This window comes from Mustela erminea, chromosome 21 (genome assembly GCF_009829155.1).
Source record: "Mustela erminea isolate mMusErm1 chromosome 21, mMusErm1.Pri, whole genome shotgun sequence".
Taxonomy (NCBI): Eukaryota; Metazoa; Chordata; class Mammalia; order Carnivora; family Mustelidae; genus Mustela; species Mustela erminea.
In genome coordinates, this window is record NC_045634.1 from 25,711,501 (window position 1) to 25,728,026 (window position 16,526).

A 16,526-nucleotide genomic window follows, 5' to 3' on the forward strand; every position below is an offset into this window, starting at 1 on the left:
GAGCTGGTTTGAGGAGCTAAGATGGGGAAAATGTGAGGTCAGCAGTGAAAGGGGACGCTCTTGAGATGGAGGGGCAGAGGCTTTGGGGCAGCCCCACTAGCTTGAGGATTGGGGAGGAAGGACAGTGGAGGGAGAGGCAACAACGGGCTTTAAACAGATGGGGGGGTTGTTTCTGGCTGCCGGTAGCTTTCCGCATTGGGGCTGGAACACAGAGCTCACAGAATGGCTGCTTGGGACTGGCGCTGCTGAAGGAAGGAATTGTTCCTGACCCACGGGTGGCACTTTCTATTCTCCCAGCGCTAGAGTTACTCTCTTGGAAATCTGTGCTCCTGACTCCGAGGCCAAAGTCATTACCGCCGTGTTCCGCCAAGTTAAAGCAAGTAGAACTGAAGGGTATTCACTCTTCTGAATTCTGCAAGTTGAGGAAAAGTTGTCAGTGAGAAGCAAGTAGCCAAACCCTTACTCACCGTGGGCGTTCTGGGAGCCAAGTGCCTGACAGGCTGAGGGAGGGGAGCCCTTGCCAGAGGGATGAAACTATGCCAGGAATGCCAGCTTTGGGGGCACCGAGTGACAGCCGAGGGCCTGAAATGTCCTCTAGAGGGTACACTGGCGTGGGGCCTCTGAAGGCCAGCTCTCTGGCAAAGGCAGTCGGGGGCAGCCCAGGCCTGGGGGCTTTGAACCGCTTTTCTTTGCTGCTAACTTCACTGTCGGGGTGAGGCCACATCCCTGGGACACCACCCTCGTGTTTTCATTAACTGCTGTTAAATATTAGTACAGAATTTAGGAGGTCAATGTTTCATGCTTAACTCCGAGATCCTTCTCTGAACTATGGCAGGCGAGCTCCTGATCACGTCTGGTTTTCCAGACAACTTGCAGTTTAAGTGAATTATGGACCATCACTCCTCATCTTCCCCAGGAAATGAAACTTCCAGGCTCCTCGTTGAGTTAATTGGTGCTTGATGGCGCTGCCCCTGATGGATGGACGGATATCATCATTGCTGTGTGTACTTAATCCGGTCGTGGTACTTGGACTGAGAAAAAACTGCCAACAGTTTAACTGCAGCACCAGAGAGGGACTTTCTAGAATTTGTTGCATCTGCAGAGAAATGTATTTGCCATTGTTTCCCCCCTCGGGACAGCAAATCACTCCTGAACTCTGCTGTGGTCTTTCTCACCAAATCTTTTTCTTCCCAACTAATTTCAGACTTACTCTGAGATGGCAAGAACACTGGAAAAAAAAGCATTTCCCCCCCGCAAAGAGAGTCACCTGCCAACACGACATCCCATCACTCCTGGATGCTTGAGTCTGTCTTTCCTGCAAACAGGGCCACGTTCCAACCTGATCACGTGCAGAAACAGGCTGTTGACATTAGGGCCGCCTAATCCACAGACCCCGCTCAGGTCCGCCTGTTGTTTTAACAGGGACCCTCATGGCAGAGGGATCCCACCTAGGCTCTGGTGTCCTGTGCCTTGCATCTTCCGGTAACTTCTGTGACCTTGAGATTTTTGACAGTGATGAGCCCTGGCTGTCTTATGGAATGCCATGTCCGTTAGGGGCTTGTTGGACGTTCACAATCGTGACTAGATTGAGTGGTGTGTTTTCCGCAAGAGTATCAAGACATGGGACTCCATTTTCACTGCATCCTCTAGGTGGTGAATGACCTTGACTTTACCGGTGATACTCATCTGATCATTCGGCTTAAAGAGGTCTCTGTTAGGTTTTTCCCTTGTAAGGGTTATTCTTTTTCCCTTTGTAATAAGAAATATTTTGTGGATGGGGCACCTGGATGGCTCAGTCAGTCCCCTTAAGCGTCCAACTCTTGATTTTGGCTCAGGTCGTGATCTCAGGGTCATGAGATCGAACCCCTCTTCGGCTCCATGGTGGGCATGGAGGCTGCTTAAGATTCCCTCCCTTTGCCCTAATGCCTTTATATAAAAGATATTTTGTGGGAAGGTATTTCAAGACCTTGTAAGTTTTCCAGTCCTCATGAGTCTTTCATGGCCTCATTTTAGCATCCGTTGATGTTTGCTGGTGGTTATTTCTTCGGTAGCTGTCAAGTGGTGATTTTTGGTTCCATACTCTGTTTACGCTTACTGCCTGGCATTCTGCTTTATATTTTATTTTATATTGTTTACTTTTCATTGATCCCTATTTCATTCAGTGGACCTTAACACACTTTTATGAGTATTTCAATGTTCAGATTGTCCCCGATTTGCCTGCTCTGTCCTCTTGCTGTGTCGCCAGAGTTTCTTTGGACACTTCTTTCCGGTCCCCCCAAAATGGTTCATGCTCATCTTTTGCGTTCCATGCCCTAGACCTGAAATCAGCCTTTTCCCAAGAAGCCCTGATTCCTTCGAGTGGAGAATGTATTTAGAAACTAAGATTGTGACATTACGAGTACTCAGTAATGGTATGTTGCTGCCCTCAGACCCTCTTAGCGGGCAGGGAGTGTATGTACTGTATGCAAACACAGATTTTTTTTAAAAAGATTTTATTTATTTATTTGACAGGCAGAGATCATAAGTAGGCAGAGAGGCAGGCGGGGGGGGGGGGAAGCAGGCTCCCCACTGAGCAGAGAGCCTGATGTGGGGCTCCATCCCAGGACCCCGGGATCATGCCTGAGCCGAAGGCAGAGCCTTTAACCTACTGAGCCACCCAGGCACCCCCAGACACAGATTTTTACATCTATATTTAGCTCTGTATTTATTGAGATATATGATGAACTATGAACTCAGCCTTTACTCTGTTCCAACACCCAGAGTTATTCTAGATTTCTTTCTGTATTTGAACTTCTGTATCCAAAAGTGATAAACGTGGCTCCTATTATCCTTACTATGTTAACGAATTACTCCGTTACCTGTATGCATCCCATTGCTCATCCCACGGCCTCCCCATGGCAATGAGCTTGCCCCCCCCACCTCATTACTCAGGCTGCTGCTGTCCTGGATGAGAATGCGGCCCTGGACAGGAGCCTAGTCACCCCACTCGGGCCCTGACACCCCCTTCTAGGCTGCCATCTCCCCCAGTGTCTCTCCTCGCTGCCGCACATGGGCTTCCTTACTCCCCACGCTATGTGCCACTGCTTCCTCTCTTTATGTCAAGGGGAGACCCTCTCTTTATGCCAGGAACCCCACATTAGCATGCTTTTGTGCTGCTCCCCAAATGTCTGTTTTCGGATTGGTTACGGCTGCCGTACAGTACCACAGAACTGGGTGATTTAAACAACAGAAATTCATGGTCCTCACAGTTCAGCTGGAAGTCTGAAATCAGGGTGTTGGCAGGGTGGTTTCTTCCGGGGGCTCTCAGGGAGAACTGCTCCCTGCTTCTCTCCTCACTTTGGGGTCTTTGGCGTTCCTTGCCTTAGGGAGGCTCCCCCTGACCCCCGTCTCTGTCTTCATACGGCCTTCTCTCCTCTCTGTGTGTCATCTGTCCAGACTTCCCTCTTTTTATTTTTTTTTAAGATTTTATTTATTTATTTGACAGACAGAGATCACAAGTAGGCAGAGAGGCAGGCAGGCAGAGAGGGAGGAAGGGAAGCAGGCTCCTCTTGAGCAGGGAACCTGACGTGGTGCTTGATCCTAGGACCCCGGAACCATGACCTGAGCCGAAGGCAGAGGCTTCAACCCACTTAGCCACCCAGGCGCCCCGAGACTTCCCTCTTCTTGTAAGGACACCAGTCGTGTTGGATCCTAACCCAGTATGACCTGATTTTAACTTGATCATATCTGCAAGGACCCTATTTCCAAATAAGGTTATATCCAAGGTTCTGGGTTGACATGAATTTGGGGGCTGCACTCTTCAACACAGTACATCTGCTTGCATGGTTTCCGGCTAACAGGCTTTTGGACGACATCATCTGTGAAGGGAGGGTGAGGGGAGGAAGGCGAGATGGGAACCACTGTCATTCTGAGAAGAATGTTCTTTATTGCCATACTGTACTTATTCTCTAATCTAAAATTAGAGCACTGTGCTGCCCTCAGGGCTGTTGGAAACCTCAGGACTTGGAGTGAACACAGGATGGCACTCATTAGGATGTGGTTTTAGGATTCCTCCTGGGGACTGTTCCCCTTCTGTACCCTGCCCCTAGACACCCTGTGCTGTAATGGAGAACAGCGCTTTACAAAATCACTGTGGAGCAAACTTCTTCACCTGGTCTGGTAGCGCTGGGGTTGGGGGACTCCCCTGGCCCCTGGCCACCCAGTTCCAGGCCAAACAGCTGTGTCTTGATGCACAGGGTCCGTCCTGTCTCAGGCACTGGCCTCTGTAGGAGTCAGCTAGAGCGTGTGTGGGGGGTGAGTTCTGACTGTGGTCAAGAGGGGGTGCCCTGTGTTGGCACCCGACTCAGCATATTCTCTAAGTGTGCTGCCCTGCTTGCTTTTTGTTTTTCATTTATTAGTATTATGTTCTGAAACTATATTAACTTATATATCACTTTGATGGAATAGATTTAAATACATAGAATATATATTTAATAGATTAGTTCTGTGTTAATATAATGTATGCTGATCACTTTCCCATGCAGATGAAATACTCTTCTAGAGTCATGGTTTTTCATTATTTGAGTCTATTGCATATTACGTAGCCGTGTCCCTACTCTCTGGTATTTGGATCAATTTACATTTTTGGGTGTTGGAAATGACACTCCATCAAATACCCCTGACCAAAAATTTGTGTCTGTGGAAACCATTAATTATTAAATATCCACTGTTGACCGGGTAGTAGGCGAGGCACTTTACACATCTTATTAATCCTACCACAGTCTCCATTTTACAGATGAGAATACTGAGGCTTAAGGATCTGGGGTTCTGCTCCCCTCTGCATTGGGTTCCTGAGGCAGTGCCCCGGGGAATGGCCAGGGTTGCTGAGGCAACTACTCCTAGACCTGTGTGCTCCCTCTAATTGTGGAGAAAGTAGTGGGACTAAAGAGATTTCTGACTTTTTAGAGGAATGACAGGTTGAATTCTCAGTGAGGGTCACAACTCCTCAGTTCTAGTCTCATACAGGGCATGGTGATAAGGACGTGGCACTAGCTCCTTGGGACACAGGAGCCTCCAAGGCCTTCTCAGGTCTCACCCCACTCATGTGGTCATGCTGTCCCTGAGCCATGGTGCCTGTCTGCCGTGCATCGCGGCCACTGTGCTAGTCAGTGACAAAAAAGGATAGTGCTAGGTCCTGTGGCAATCGTAATCACTTATTGGGAAGTTCCAGGTCAACTTAATTAGCGAAGAGTCAGACAAGATCAATTATCATTAACATCCAGCTATTTCTAGGGGCCATTCTCTCTGTACGAGCAGGAAGGCTATTGCCATACGAGTTGAACCTGCATTGGTCAGGGAAAGCTTTTTGGGAAGGGTGGATTTAAAACTGGCCCTTCATTCCAAGAGGGGAGTGAGTTGGTATGGATGGATGTAGGACACACATGGTGCAGAGGATGTATGGATGTAGGCAGGTTGGCGTGGCATTTGCGGGCTTGAGGGTTGACTCTTGCTCGGCATACACACAGCCAGCTTGGAAATTGACAGATACCCCACATGCTTACCACCTGAGCGGTTTTCAGGACCTTACAGAAACGTTCATGCAAAATACGCGTTGAGGTAGAGTGTCTGTGGTTCTTATGGGTGCTCTTGAAATAGTTCTTGGGGCTCATCAAGAATCCCTCATTGTGGAATTAAAGAAACAACAGATGAGCATAAGGGAAGAGAAGGAAAAATAAGATGAACTCAGAGATGGAGACAAACCATAGAGATTCAACTCTAGGAAACAAACTGAGGCTGCTGGAGGGGCACGGGATGGGGATGGGGTAACAGGGTGATGGACATTAAGGAGGGCACGGGATGTAAGGGAGCACTGAGTGTTATATACAACTGACGAATCTCTAAAATCCACCTCTGAAACTAGGGATACACTATATGGTAATTAATTGATTACAAAAAAGTAAAAGGAAGAAGAAGAAAAAAGAATAGGCTGGGCAGAGCTCACCCTCTTCCTCCCCCCCTTTCTAAAGACCACCCAGGACTCAGGTGGCCCATGCTTGGGGCCAGGTGACCCTGCCTTATGGCAGAAGCAGAAAGGAAAACAACGGGAGAATGCACCCAGTGACAGACACAGAGATAACAAACCCTCTGGTTCTCTCCTGTTGCTTTCTTAACGAGGAGATGGAGGTAGAGGTGAAGGGGTGGGGCGGAGGGTGATGGTTCTATTTTGGAGTGGCGGACTACTGTTTTCCCAGTACAGATTGCAAAAATGAAGCTCTGGCTGGACAGGATATGCGGTACGTCTTGCTGATTTCCACCAGCCAGGATAGGCAGGAAGCGGGACAGGAAGTACGGATTAACGGGGGTGTGCTGGATAACGGAGGTCGGGAAGCTGCTTTCTATGCATCGGACTGACCAGTGTGGCTGGAGCAGTGCTTACTGGCTGTCTTGGTCCAGGAAGCCCCTTCAGAACAGGCGCCCAGTGCGGACACTGTGTCAGACTGGGAGGTACTGGGCCCTCCATGCCTCTTTATGTGGACCCTAATTTGGCCTCCTGGTCCAAAGGTCAAGTAAGGGCCTCAGACCCATTGTGTTTAAATGTGAACTCAGCCACTCCATAGATCTGGGACCTTGGGCAAGTTACTTATTAATCTTCCGTGTCTCAGTTTCTCCATCTGTAAAATGGAGATTCTGGGAGCTCCTACCATTCAGGATGGAGGTAAATCAAACGAACTAATACAACAAGCTGAGAACTGGCCCGACGCTGTTGAGCACTTAAGACTCACCGGCTGTTGCTTGTATCTTGTCACGTAGCATGGGATCCTGCATGTTGTGGACCTGCCAGCTGGTGGTGTTTCCAGGGGCCTGCAGGTCAGAACAGGGATACGAATTACTCACACGGAAGCTCCCTCACTTTCCAACAGGTTGCCTTCCAAAAGGTGATTAAGCCTGCAGAGTGTGAGTCAGGCCTTTTAAAACCAGAAATTATCTCAAAAAACCAAAAAACTAAACAAAAAAAGAACCCACAACAACAACAAATACGAAAACAAAAACACCCCAAAACAACAACACAAAACCAAAAAAAACAGAAAAAACAAACAAGCAAACAACAACAACACAAACAGCCCAGGCTTTTCTCAAAATAGAGCCGTTTCAATGTCAAGTGGCAAACCTGCCTCTTCAAAAACCCCACTAGGGTGTCCTAGGCAGACATTTTGTTTTGACCAGACACCTGAGCACTCACTGTAATTTGGAAAAACTAGAACTGGCCTTGAAACTCCCTGTCCGTCTTTGGGGACCAGTGGTTCCTCATTCACCTCAGCCACAGTTCAGGTGTTCCGAGCCACATGTGGCTGGTGGCTCTCTTGTTGGACTGTGTGGGGACAGAACACATGCAGAATTGCAGGATAGGGCTGGTATGTATTTATCAGGTGCCTGCTGGATGCAAAGTAGAAGACAACACAGACGTATATGCTAATATATGTAGCAATGTTAACCCAGGTGCCCGGCTTGAAAGGAGCATGGGATATATGTTGGAGGCAGTGTTTAGGAGTTCAAGGGAAGTTTGCAAAGAGGGTGGGGTGGCTGGGCTGTTTCCAGGCTAGGCCTTTCTCCAGAGCTCTAGCTTGATGGAACTAATGGCCCACCCAACACTTTCTCTCTTTTTTTTTTTAATATCCCAAGATATCTCAAAGCAATAGACCCAAACCAATTTCATTATTTCTCCTCTTAAATCTTCCACATTCCCCTTGCAAAGAGTGATATCACTACCTGGTCTGAGAAGGAAAAAAGGAGGGCATGGAAGTCCAGATAAGTTTGAAGCGGGAGAGGAGTCAGAAATTCAGAAAGAAGAGGCCGGTGGCATCTGTTTTTCTCTCTGAAGGGAGAGGCAGGAGCCTTTGCTGGGATCAGTGAGTGTGAAGGTGATTTAGACAGCGCGAGGATGGAAAGATCCGAGATCACTGCCGTGGGGAACAGCGACAGGGGCTGATGAGGGAGAAGCAAAAAAGACGTGCAGGAATTTGAATGCCCAGGTGACGTGATAAACCATCAACGTGTCATGGTGGTGTCAGGACTGGGCCTTCTTCAGCCCTGGCATGAGCTTGTGCCACATGAGCAAGCAAGAGGGAGGAAGTGAGACCCATTTGTAGGGGAGAAGTGCTAGAGTAGCTGTGTTGGGCAGAGAGTGGGGCCAGAGAGTGGGTTCTCTGGGGAGAGGGGACAGGGGGAGTGGGGGTCGTTAGGCAGGGATGGAGGGCAGGGCTCTGGGCCCCTTCTCCAAAAAGCACAGGTCTACATAGACAGATTGTGTCCCCTGTTTCCTTCCAGGCTTGCTCTCTAGATGGAGAGAACCCCTGTTCTCTTTAGGCTGATCTGAGAACCGTTTCCTAGAATGACCGTTGGCTCACCAACAGTACGGAAAACCATTGATACCTTTTGGTGTCTTTCGAGCACACACGTGGAGGCCATCCGTCAGTTTCGGTTGCAATGATGCTATCAGAGTTACTATCAGAGGCTCAGTCACACTGTTGCAGGTACCAGAGTAGTTTGTGGTCAGAGACAGGGAAATATTTCAAAAATAGCTATGGTAATATCTTCTGAAAGGATATAGAAAACACGTCCAATAAGAAAATTGTGGGTGGAACGGTGAATATGCAAAACTATAATTTGGATGATTCTCAGTGTGGGAAACTTGTTCCGTGGTATTTAAAGGCATTTTAGAATTCTAATTTCATATGTATTTATATTCTATTCATGATGAAATCTATTCACCATTGGCGTCCTCATTCTCCTATGACTCATTTGGAGATGTTTATTATACATACAGGATCTAGAAGGCCATTGAGCTGATGGGACTGAATGACTGTGATATCTGTGTAGCGGCATATCCAAATTGCCCTGGGATTAAAAAAAAAAAAAAAAAAAATCCCTGGTTCCTAATCCCTGGAAATTCTTACTCAGCGAGTCTACGATGGGACCAGGGAGTCTTTTCTTTCTTTCTTTTTTTTTAATTCCCCAGGTAATGGGACACCTGGGTGGCTCAGTGGGTTAGGTTAAGCATCTGCCTTCAGCTCAGGTCATGATCTTGGGGGTTCTGGGATGGAGCCCCGCATCGGGCTCTCTGCTCAGCGGAGGGCCTGCTTCTCCCCTCCCCTGCCCCACCTGCCTCTCTGCCTGTCATCTCTCTCTCTCTGTCAAAAAAATTTAAAAAAAATTAAAAAAAAATTCCCCTGGTACTAATGTAGCACAGGCATTTTGGCGGGTGCTGGTATAGGTGAATTGAAAAGTATAACGAGTGGTGCTGATACATCGAGGGTAGCCATTTCTGGCAATCCTGCCCCATTTTTCAAGGTCGAGCTCTTTTTTTTTGTTTGTTTGTTTTTATTTATTTGAGAGAAAGAGAGAGAGACAGAGAATGAGCAGGGAGGAGGGGCAGAAGAAGAAAGAGAGAGGAGGAAGCAGACTCCCCAGTGAGCAGGGAGCCTGATGCGGGGCTCCATCCCAGGACCCAGAGATCATGACCTAAGCCGAAGATAGACGCTTTACCATCTGAGCCACCCAGGCGCTCCAAGGTGGAGCTCTTGAAAAACCCACATTGTAGGAGAATGGAGAATTCATGGTTGAATTGCTTAAAGCCTTGAGAAAAAGTGGCTTAGAGACTCAAATTATTAAAGGAATCTGTGACGCACATCTTCAAAAGTTGAGTAAAATAAAACAGTAAGTGCGTGGAATGAGGGTTGCATCACTGACAATAGTAGACATCACACAGTTGATTTCCCTTGCGTATCAACACTCCTGCAGTTTAATACGACTTTTGACGTTGGTTCTGCATTGGTGCAGGTAACATGTACAGCGAGAGGCATGTTTTTTCTGGGTCTGGTGCTCAAACCAGGGTTCAAATGTCTTCCCGATTTCATGACTGGAATTGCTGACTTCATCCTCTACGGTCCCACCAGAGTGTGCCAAGTGGTGGGAATGCTGTAGGCAGACAAGTGTTAAGGATTGCCAGCTGGGTGGGTCTCAAGCCCCAGTCTGTTACTTAGCTCTGAACACAATCTTTTCATGCCGGACGCTTGCTGTTAAACTTCTCTCGTGCTTTTCACTTCTGTCTTCCAGGAGTCTTTAGGGTTCTAAGGTTTGCTATATCTTTCTCTTCTGCTTCCTACTTTCCACTATGACCCACCCCCCCAGCCACCCACAGGTGCACACACATCTGTATACACAGCTGGGGAGCGATTCGGCCCAGTAAAATGCATTTTATACCCTTTTTAACCATAGTACCAGGATAATATAAGATAAAATTGGTTTTTAAAAAAAGCTTAATAAAACAACCTTACCCTTATTGGGGGAACTCTCATCGTTTGTATTGTGTGTTCACTTACCTGAAAACTATAGTGCCATGCATTGATTTCATGACGCAGCGTTTGAAAAACACTGGCCTGGGGGGTTTCTGGCATCTTCTTTCGCATGAGGTGGATGTGGGTTCAAATCCTAGCTTGACCGCCTAATAGCTGTGCAGCTTGGTAAGCAGCTTCATTTCTTCACCTGTAGAATGGGGATAAGACACTCTACCTCATCTAGCATGTTTGAAGATTAAATGGACTAATGCATGAAAAGCCCTGGCCGAGGGGCTGATTCCCAGGAAGCACCTGGACCAGGTGATGGGGCCAAGGGATGGTGGTGACGAGGCTTTTCAGTTTGCAACGCCAGCTTCCTCTCAATTCACATAATTTTGAGCTGGAATTTTCAGCTTTTGCCAAAAGGGTACAAAGGTCGGTGTGAGGAGTTAGAATATTCATGCAAGAGTCCCTCGCATTTGGGAAAAGATTACCGTATAGCCAGGAAAAGTTATCAGGAAATGCCCCAAGTACATTCCTGCGCGGGTGTTGCCACTTGCGTTCCCACGGCCAGCGCCTTGGACCAGAGAGCAGTTGCCTCTGGCTCATCTCCTCGCCTCGGTTTGCCCCTGTGTGACTGCTGCACACGACTGATCTCAGGCGCACAGCCAGTATTTTTGGACCTTCTATACAGAAGCTGGGTGATGGGGTATAGGCCTCCGTCCCTTTTCTAGGGGCTTAGGCGGCTGGGACATGGTTTCCTTTCCTTCCTTCCTTCCTTTCTTTCTTTCTTTCTTCCTTTTTTTTTAAAGTTACCTTTTCAAGCTATACTTTTCCTCCTCCCTAAAATGGGGATAATAGTCTGTAACTGATAACGGTCGGTGTGTGGGCGAGCGATGATTTCTGTAAACCACCCAGCCCGCGATGCTCACCTGCTCACCTGCTCGCTGATTCTCACGCAGCTCCGCCCACACCGATGCCCAAAGCCGTTGCTCCGCCCACATCCGCAAACCCATTTTACCCCGTCCTGCCTCTGCCCTTTATACCAGCCTTCGCCTTTGCCTGGCTCGCTTGCCACCCTGTCGTGCCTGGACTGTTCTTCCCCATCCTGGAAGCTCCAACTGTGCCGCAAAGCTTTGCCTTACCAGTGCATCCCATGACGATTTATGGATTCCTCACGAACTAGTTCACGTAGTTGGAAATTAATCATATACTGCCTTCTGATCTCTAGTGCAGTCTTTTATTATCGTAATTAGAGTATTATTAGGTCGCTTTATAGAATTTATGTCTCATACCCCCAGTTAACTTACTAATTCCTTGAGGCTAGTGATCATGTCTTACACATCTCTGAATCCTCCCTAGCACTTAGCAGAGTTCCTTGCAATAAATATGTGTTTACTAATAAATATTTGTGATACCTTGGATGACTCGGCTGCCATAGGAGGAGAGGGTTCACTGGTTAGAGCGGTGAGAGGTTTCGTAGATGAAAAGAGATTGGAGCTAGTTTCTGTTAGAAGGGCTGCATTTCTGTAGGCTTGTAGGAGGGGTGGGCACACGGCTGTCTGGTGACAAGAGCCCTGGCAGGTTACTAATAAGAGCAGATCAATGTCTCAGGTGCTGAAGAAACGGGATGGAGCGCTGCTGTGGTCAGACTCACGCTGAAGCCCTTCATCTTTGCGGCATAGCACCCATACTCTCTCCTACCGTCTTCCCTAATTTTGACCCACCTCCTGTGCCCCTATAACTGGAAACTGATGAGCTGTGGGGCTCCTGTTTTTGCTGTAGCTCAGATTTTTAAAATAGCAGCTTTTTCTTCCAGTACATTACAGACACCTTTCCATTGTCTTCTGTCTCCCATGGTTTCTGTGGAGTAACTGCCCTAAAGCTTCTGGGTCTTGAGGTTTTGTTATATGTTCTTTGAAGGTGTTGCCTGTTTTTTTCCCCTGGCTGTCTTTAAGATTTTTTCCTACGGTTTTGTTTTCCAGCATGCATACTGTAGTGTGGTGTTATTTGTATTTGTCTGTTTGGGGTTTGTAGTAAATTATTAAATCTGTGGTTGGAAGATAACATTTTCACCCTGTGGTCTCTAAGTGCTTCATTCTGTTTATTTCCTTCTGACCTGTCTTCTTCTTGTTTTATTTTATCATGGTGTCTAATCTATTAGTAAAACCATCCGGTGAGTTCTTAATTTTAATTATTTGCCTTTTAGTCCTAGAATTTCTTTTTTCGTTTCTAGTTCTTGGCCAACGTTGTCCATCTTGTCTTGTTATGTAGGCATACTTGTTTTAAAGGCTATTAAACACGTTAGGCATACTTGTCTCAAAAACTGTGTCTGAAAACTTTTGGTATCTGTGTATCCCTTAAATCTGTTTAAGACCTGTGTCTGAATCCCCGTGGGTCTGTTTTTATTGTCCATATTTCATTGATTTTTTTATTTTGTTGTCTTTTATCCTTGTATTCTCAACTATATTGATTGTGTGGATGAAAAACTCCAGAGATAATATAAATCCTAGGATAATGTTGTCTTCCTCAAGATATGATTACGTTTACTTCTGGGAGTTCCAGATCATTTTAATTTGATCAGGGATTGAAGTGATTCAAAGCTAGGCTTCTGTCTTTGTGGTTAGTCTTATCCCAAATGAAGCTTGTGAGTGTGTGTGTGTGTGTGTGTGTGTGTGTGTGTGTTTGGTTGCCTGCACTCCCTTTCCTACTTAGGTCCTGATCTTCATTGTCCCCCTTGGTCCCCCGAATGAACAAACGTGTCAGAAGCTTTGCTCAGTTTCTACATGCCCTGTAGTCTCCTATTAAGGAATCAGCAGATGCCCCAAGGCTGGGAGAAGAACGTGCCAAATGTCAGGCTTACCTTCCTGGGTTTCTTTCTTTTCCCAGATCCTCCTCTCCGAATTCTTTACTGCCTTGTTAGTTCTCTGATTCTTCTAAACAGATTTTGAAAAACATGTTTTGTGTAGGTTTTCTTATTATTCGCCTTGAGAGTTAGGTCTGAATTACCTATTGTGTCATTACCAAAAGCACACTGCCTCCCCCAGCCAAGGATTTTATTATCTTAAATCCAGCAGGGATGTTTAGAAGTCACTGGAACAGAACATTAACATGATTTAAGTGGTATTTTAGGAAATTTAATATGTCAGTGGTATGTAAAACAGACAGGAGTTGGGAAAGGCTCAGTTAAGTAGAGGAGTTAAAAGACCAACATAACTGAGTGCTTTCTAGAGTAAGAAAAAAAGCAGGTGTTAGGGTTTCTGAAGCTTGAGCGTTTCAGGGAGATCAGAATGAGAGTCTTGGCTCTCCTACTGACTAGCAGATTGCCTTTCAGCACTTCCTTTACCTATCCGGTCATCTGTAATATGGAACACTAAAGTCCCTACCTTCTAGGGTTGTAAGAATTACACAGGAAACTCAGAAAAACTCTGGTTTTAATGGGTTGGCATATAGTATGTGCTCAGTAAATAGTAGCCATTGCTGTTACTATTCCAAGATCCAAGATTCAGTTATTTAGGTTAAAATTCATGACTGCCGTTACTGACTCTGAGCGTGACCCTACCATTGTCAACCTCACGGGGCGCTGTTCACTTCCTAGGAGTCTTGGGGAGTAGCTTGTGTTCATGCAGCAACACTGGTGCCAGTAATATTCTAAATACCCACCGTGTACTGAACTGATGTAGAGGCTAATGCCATGGGTTTAAAAGATGATCCCGGTCCCACATCTCAAAGGAGTAATGATAGGTGATTTTAGAAGTGCCTTTGTCGGGCTCGAGGGTAGATGCTTTGTATTTTAGGCTTGAAGAGCCATAATTTCAGCATTTCACTTAAAAAAAAAAAAAGATTTATTTATTTATTTGAGAGCAATAGAGAGCACGTGCGATCAGGATGGGGACAGAAGGAGAGGGAGAGAGAATCCTTAAGCAGACTTCCTGCTGAGTGAAGAGCTGGATGTAGGGCTTGATCCCAGGACCCTGAGATCATGACCTGAGCTGAAATCAAGAGTCAGACCCTTAAATGACTGAGCCACCCAGGCGCCCCAAGCATTTCACTCTTTTTTTTTTTTCTTATAGATTTTATTTATTTATTTGACAGAGAGAGATCACAAGTAGGCAGAGAGATGGGGGAAGCAGGCTCCCTGCCAAGCAGAGAGCCCAATGCGGGGCTCGATCCCAGGACCCTGAGATCACGACCTGAGCTGAAGGCAGAGGCCTAACTAACTGAGCCACTCAGGTGCCCGCCAAGCATTTCATTCTTAAAAACCAACCCAGTGTATAAGTGTAGAAGCTTACACAAAAGGTAAATCAGATTATGAGCCTTCATGTCACAAAAGGATTCCTAGATTTGTAGATCACTTGAGAAATTATCTTTTTGAAACCTCTCATTTTCCTACATCATTAGAGTGTGGACCAGAGGGTGGGTGACTAGCCCAAGGAAACATGCCAGTAATGACAAGGTCAGGACTGGGACACGAGTGTCTTCAATTTCTGGTGGAATATGATTCTCTTGCCAAAAATAGCACATCTTTGTCTTTTTAACCTGTTCCACACCTTTCTCAACTCTGTTCAAGTTTCCTGTGGCCCATGGAACCGGGTGCCTATGGGAAACTTGCCTTCCAGAAGAAAGACCCATCTGTCACCGTGAATTTCATTGACAGAAGCTAGAAAATGCATGCCAAGGAAGCCTCTTTTCTCAGTATCTAGCCTCTGACTCTCTGTGACTGTCCTCCTAGCCTTTTAATCTTTGGAAATTTCATTTATTTTTTGTATCAAACTGAGGAGTTTTTGGCGCTAGGCTCAATGTAGAATTCCACCTTTGCTTTCTTCTGCAGAAGTCAGAATGTGCATTCAACTTGTGATAGTCATAGGAGACCTATGTCAGATGGAACCTGTTTTCTTCTGTGTCATATGGCGAGACCACTGGTCATTCATTACCTGTTTAGTCTGTGGGACATAGGACCAGGCTGTAAGGTCAAGTGTAATTAGAGGAAGTAGCTTCATGTAAAAGGATTATTATTTTTTTCGGTGTGTAACATTGGGGGAAGTCCTAGGTGTTTAAAACAAGATGAAACGTAGAACCTGAAGTAAGAGAAGCCCTTTATAGCAGAGTTGATCCTACTCTGATAAGGTGGTACTTGCTATCTTTGCTTTTCCTAAAAATCTGCTTATGATTAGTGACAGTCCTGACTCAAGATTTAGAACATTTTTTACATGTGTGATTTCCATGGTGTTTTGGCTAGGTAAGTGAGAGCCCGAGGTTTGGCTGAGCTGTGTCCTTATTAGAAAGGCACAGCATGTAAATAAAGGATGGACTGACAGGTGATACTTTCAGCGTAATGGAGGGGGTCTGCCTGCCAGAATGACCAGACTTTTCAGGAAGAGCACAGAAGAGCAGGTGGCTCGTAATTAAAAATAGAAGTCAATCTAGAGCCTTGCTCCTCAGAGTCTGGTCCAAGGACTTTGGAGCTTATTAGAAATAGAGAATCACAGGGCTCACCTAGACCTGCCAAGTCAATATTTGTGTGCCCGGTAAATATGGTGTATTGCTGTGGTGTAACTGGTCTGGATTTTGGCATCCACTGTCCACAAAATCGATTGTATCATTCATTTTCCTCAATCCCCAGTTTCCCCTCCAGTCTTGGGATGATGAACACAATCCCGAGGCATGGCTTTCCAGGCCCTGTCTCTGGCACCCTTCCTGTTGCCAGCTGCTTTCTAGTATCGTTCCGTACGCAGGACTCTTCGTGTGGTATGGTCATCTCTTCCTTCCTGTCCCCTGTTAGACTAGGAGTTTTTAGATGCTAGAGGATGTCTTGCCTTTTCCTGTTCCTGGAATATTGTTCTCAACAAATGATCTTGAAAAGGTGGATTGAATGCACAAAGGACTAGAATGACTTGCGAACCACTCAGAGGAGTGGTGCCGTGGGAGCCCCCTGGGGTCCCTGAGCTTCTTGTTACTTATCTCAAAGAATGGTGGCCTGAAGCCTCCACATGAGTGGACAGGGCCAACTAGCAATGGCAGCCCAGCTTGGCTGACCATCAGAACTGTCAGTGACTTTTGGGGAAGTCCAAGAGGAGGATTTCTTCAGGTGGGAGTGGTCTGGGAAGGCCTCTGGAGAAGGAGGGCAGAAACTGGGTCTTGGAGGATGGGGGAGGAGCGGGAGGGCCTGGGAAGGAGGAGCAGAGAGCATCGTGTGAGCAAGGAATCTGAGGG

General features: G+C 46.5%; 1 protein-coding gene across 6 annotated transcripts in view; it reads left to right on the forward strand.

Moving 5' to 3' along the window:
* Positions 1 to 16,526, forward strand: part of IRF2 (interferon regulatory factor 2) — an 82,134-nt gene that overhangs the window by 23,697 nt on the left and 41,911 nt on the right. Inside the window, exons 1-2 of one of the 6 annotated variants that reach the window (XM_032329314.1) lie at positions 8,245 to 8,266; positions 9,830 to 9,835. The exons of 3 other annotated variants lie outside the window; for them this stretch is intronic. Coding sequence is in view for 2 of the 3 variants with exons in the window: in XM_032329313.1 (XP_032185204.1) it covers positions 16,111 to 16,176 (66 nt within the window). In the remaining variant the exon portion in view is untranslated. Of the gene's footprint in view, positions 1 to 8,244; positions 8,267 to 9,829; positions 9,836 to 14,564; positions 16,177 to 16,526 lie in introns of those variants that run through there. 2 more of the 6 variants (XM_032329313.1, XM_032329308.1) reach the window with 2 other exon arrangements.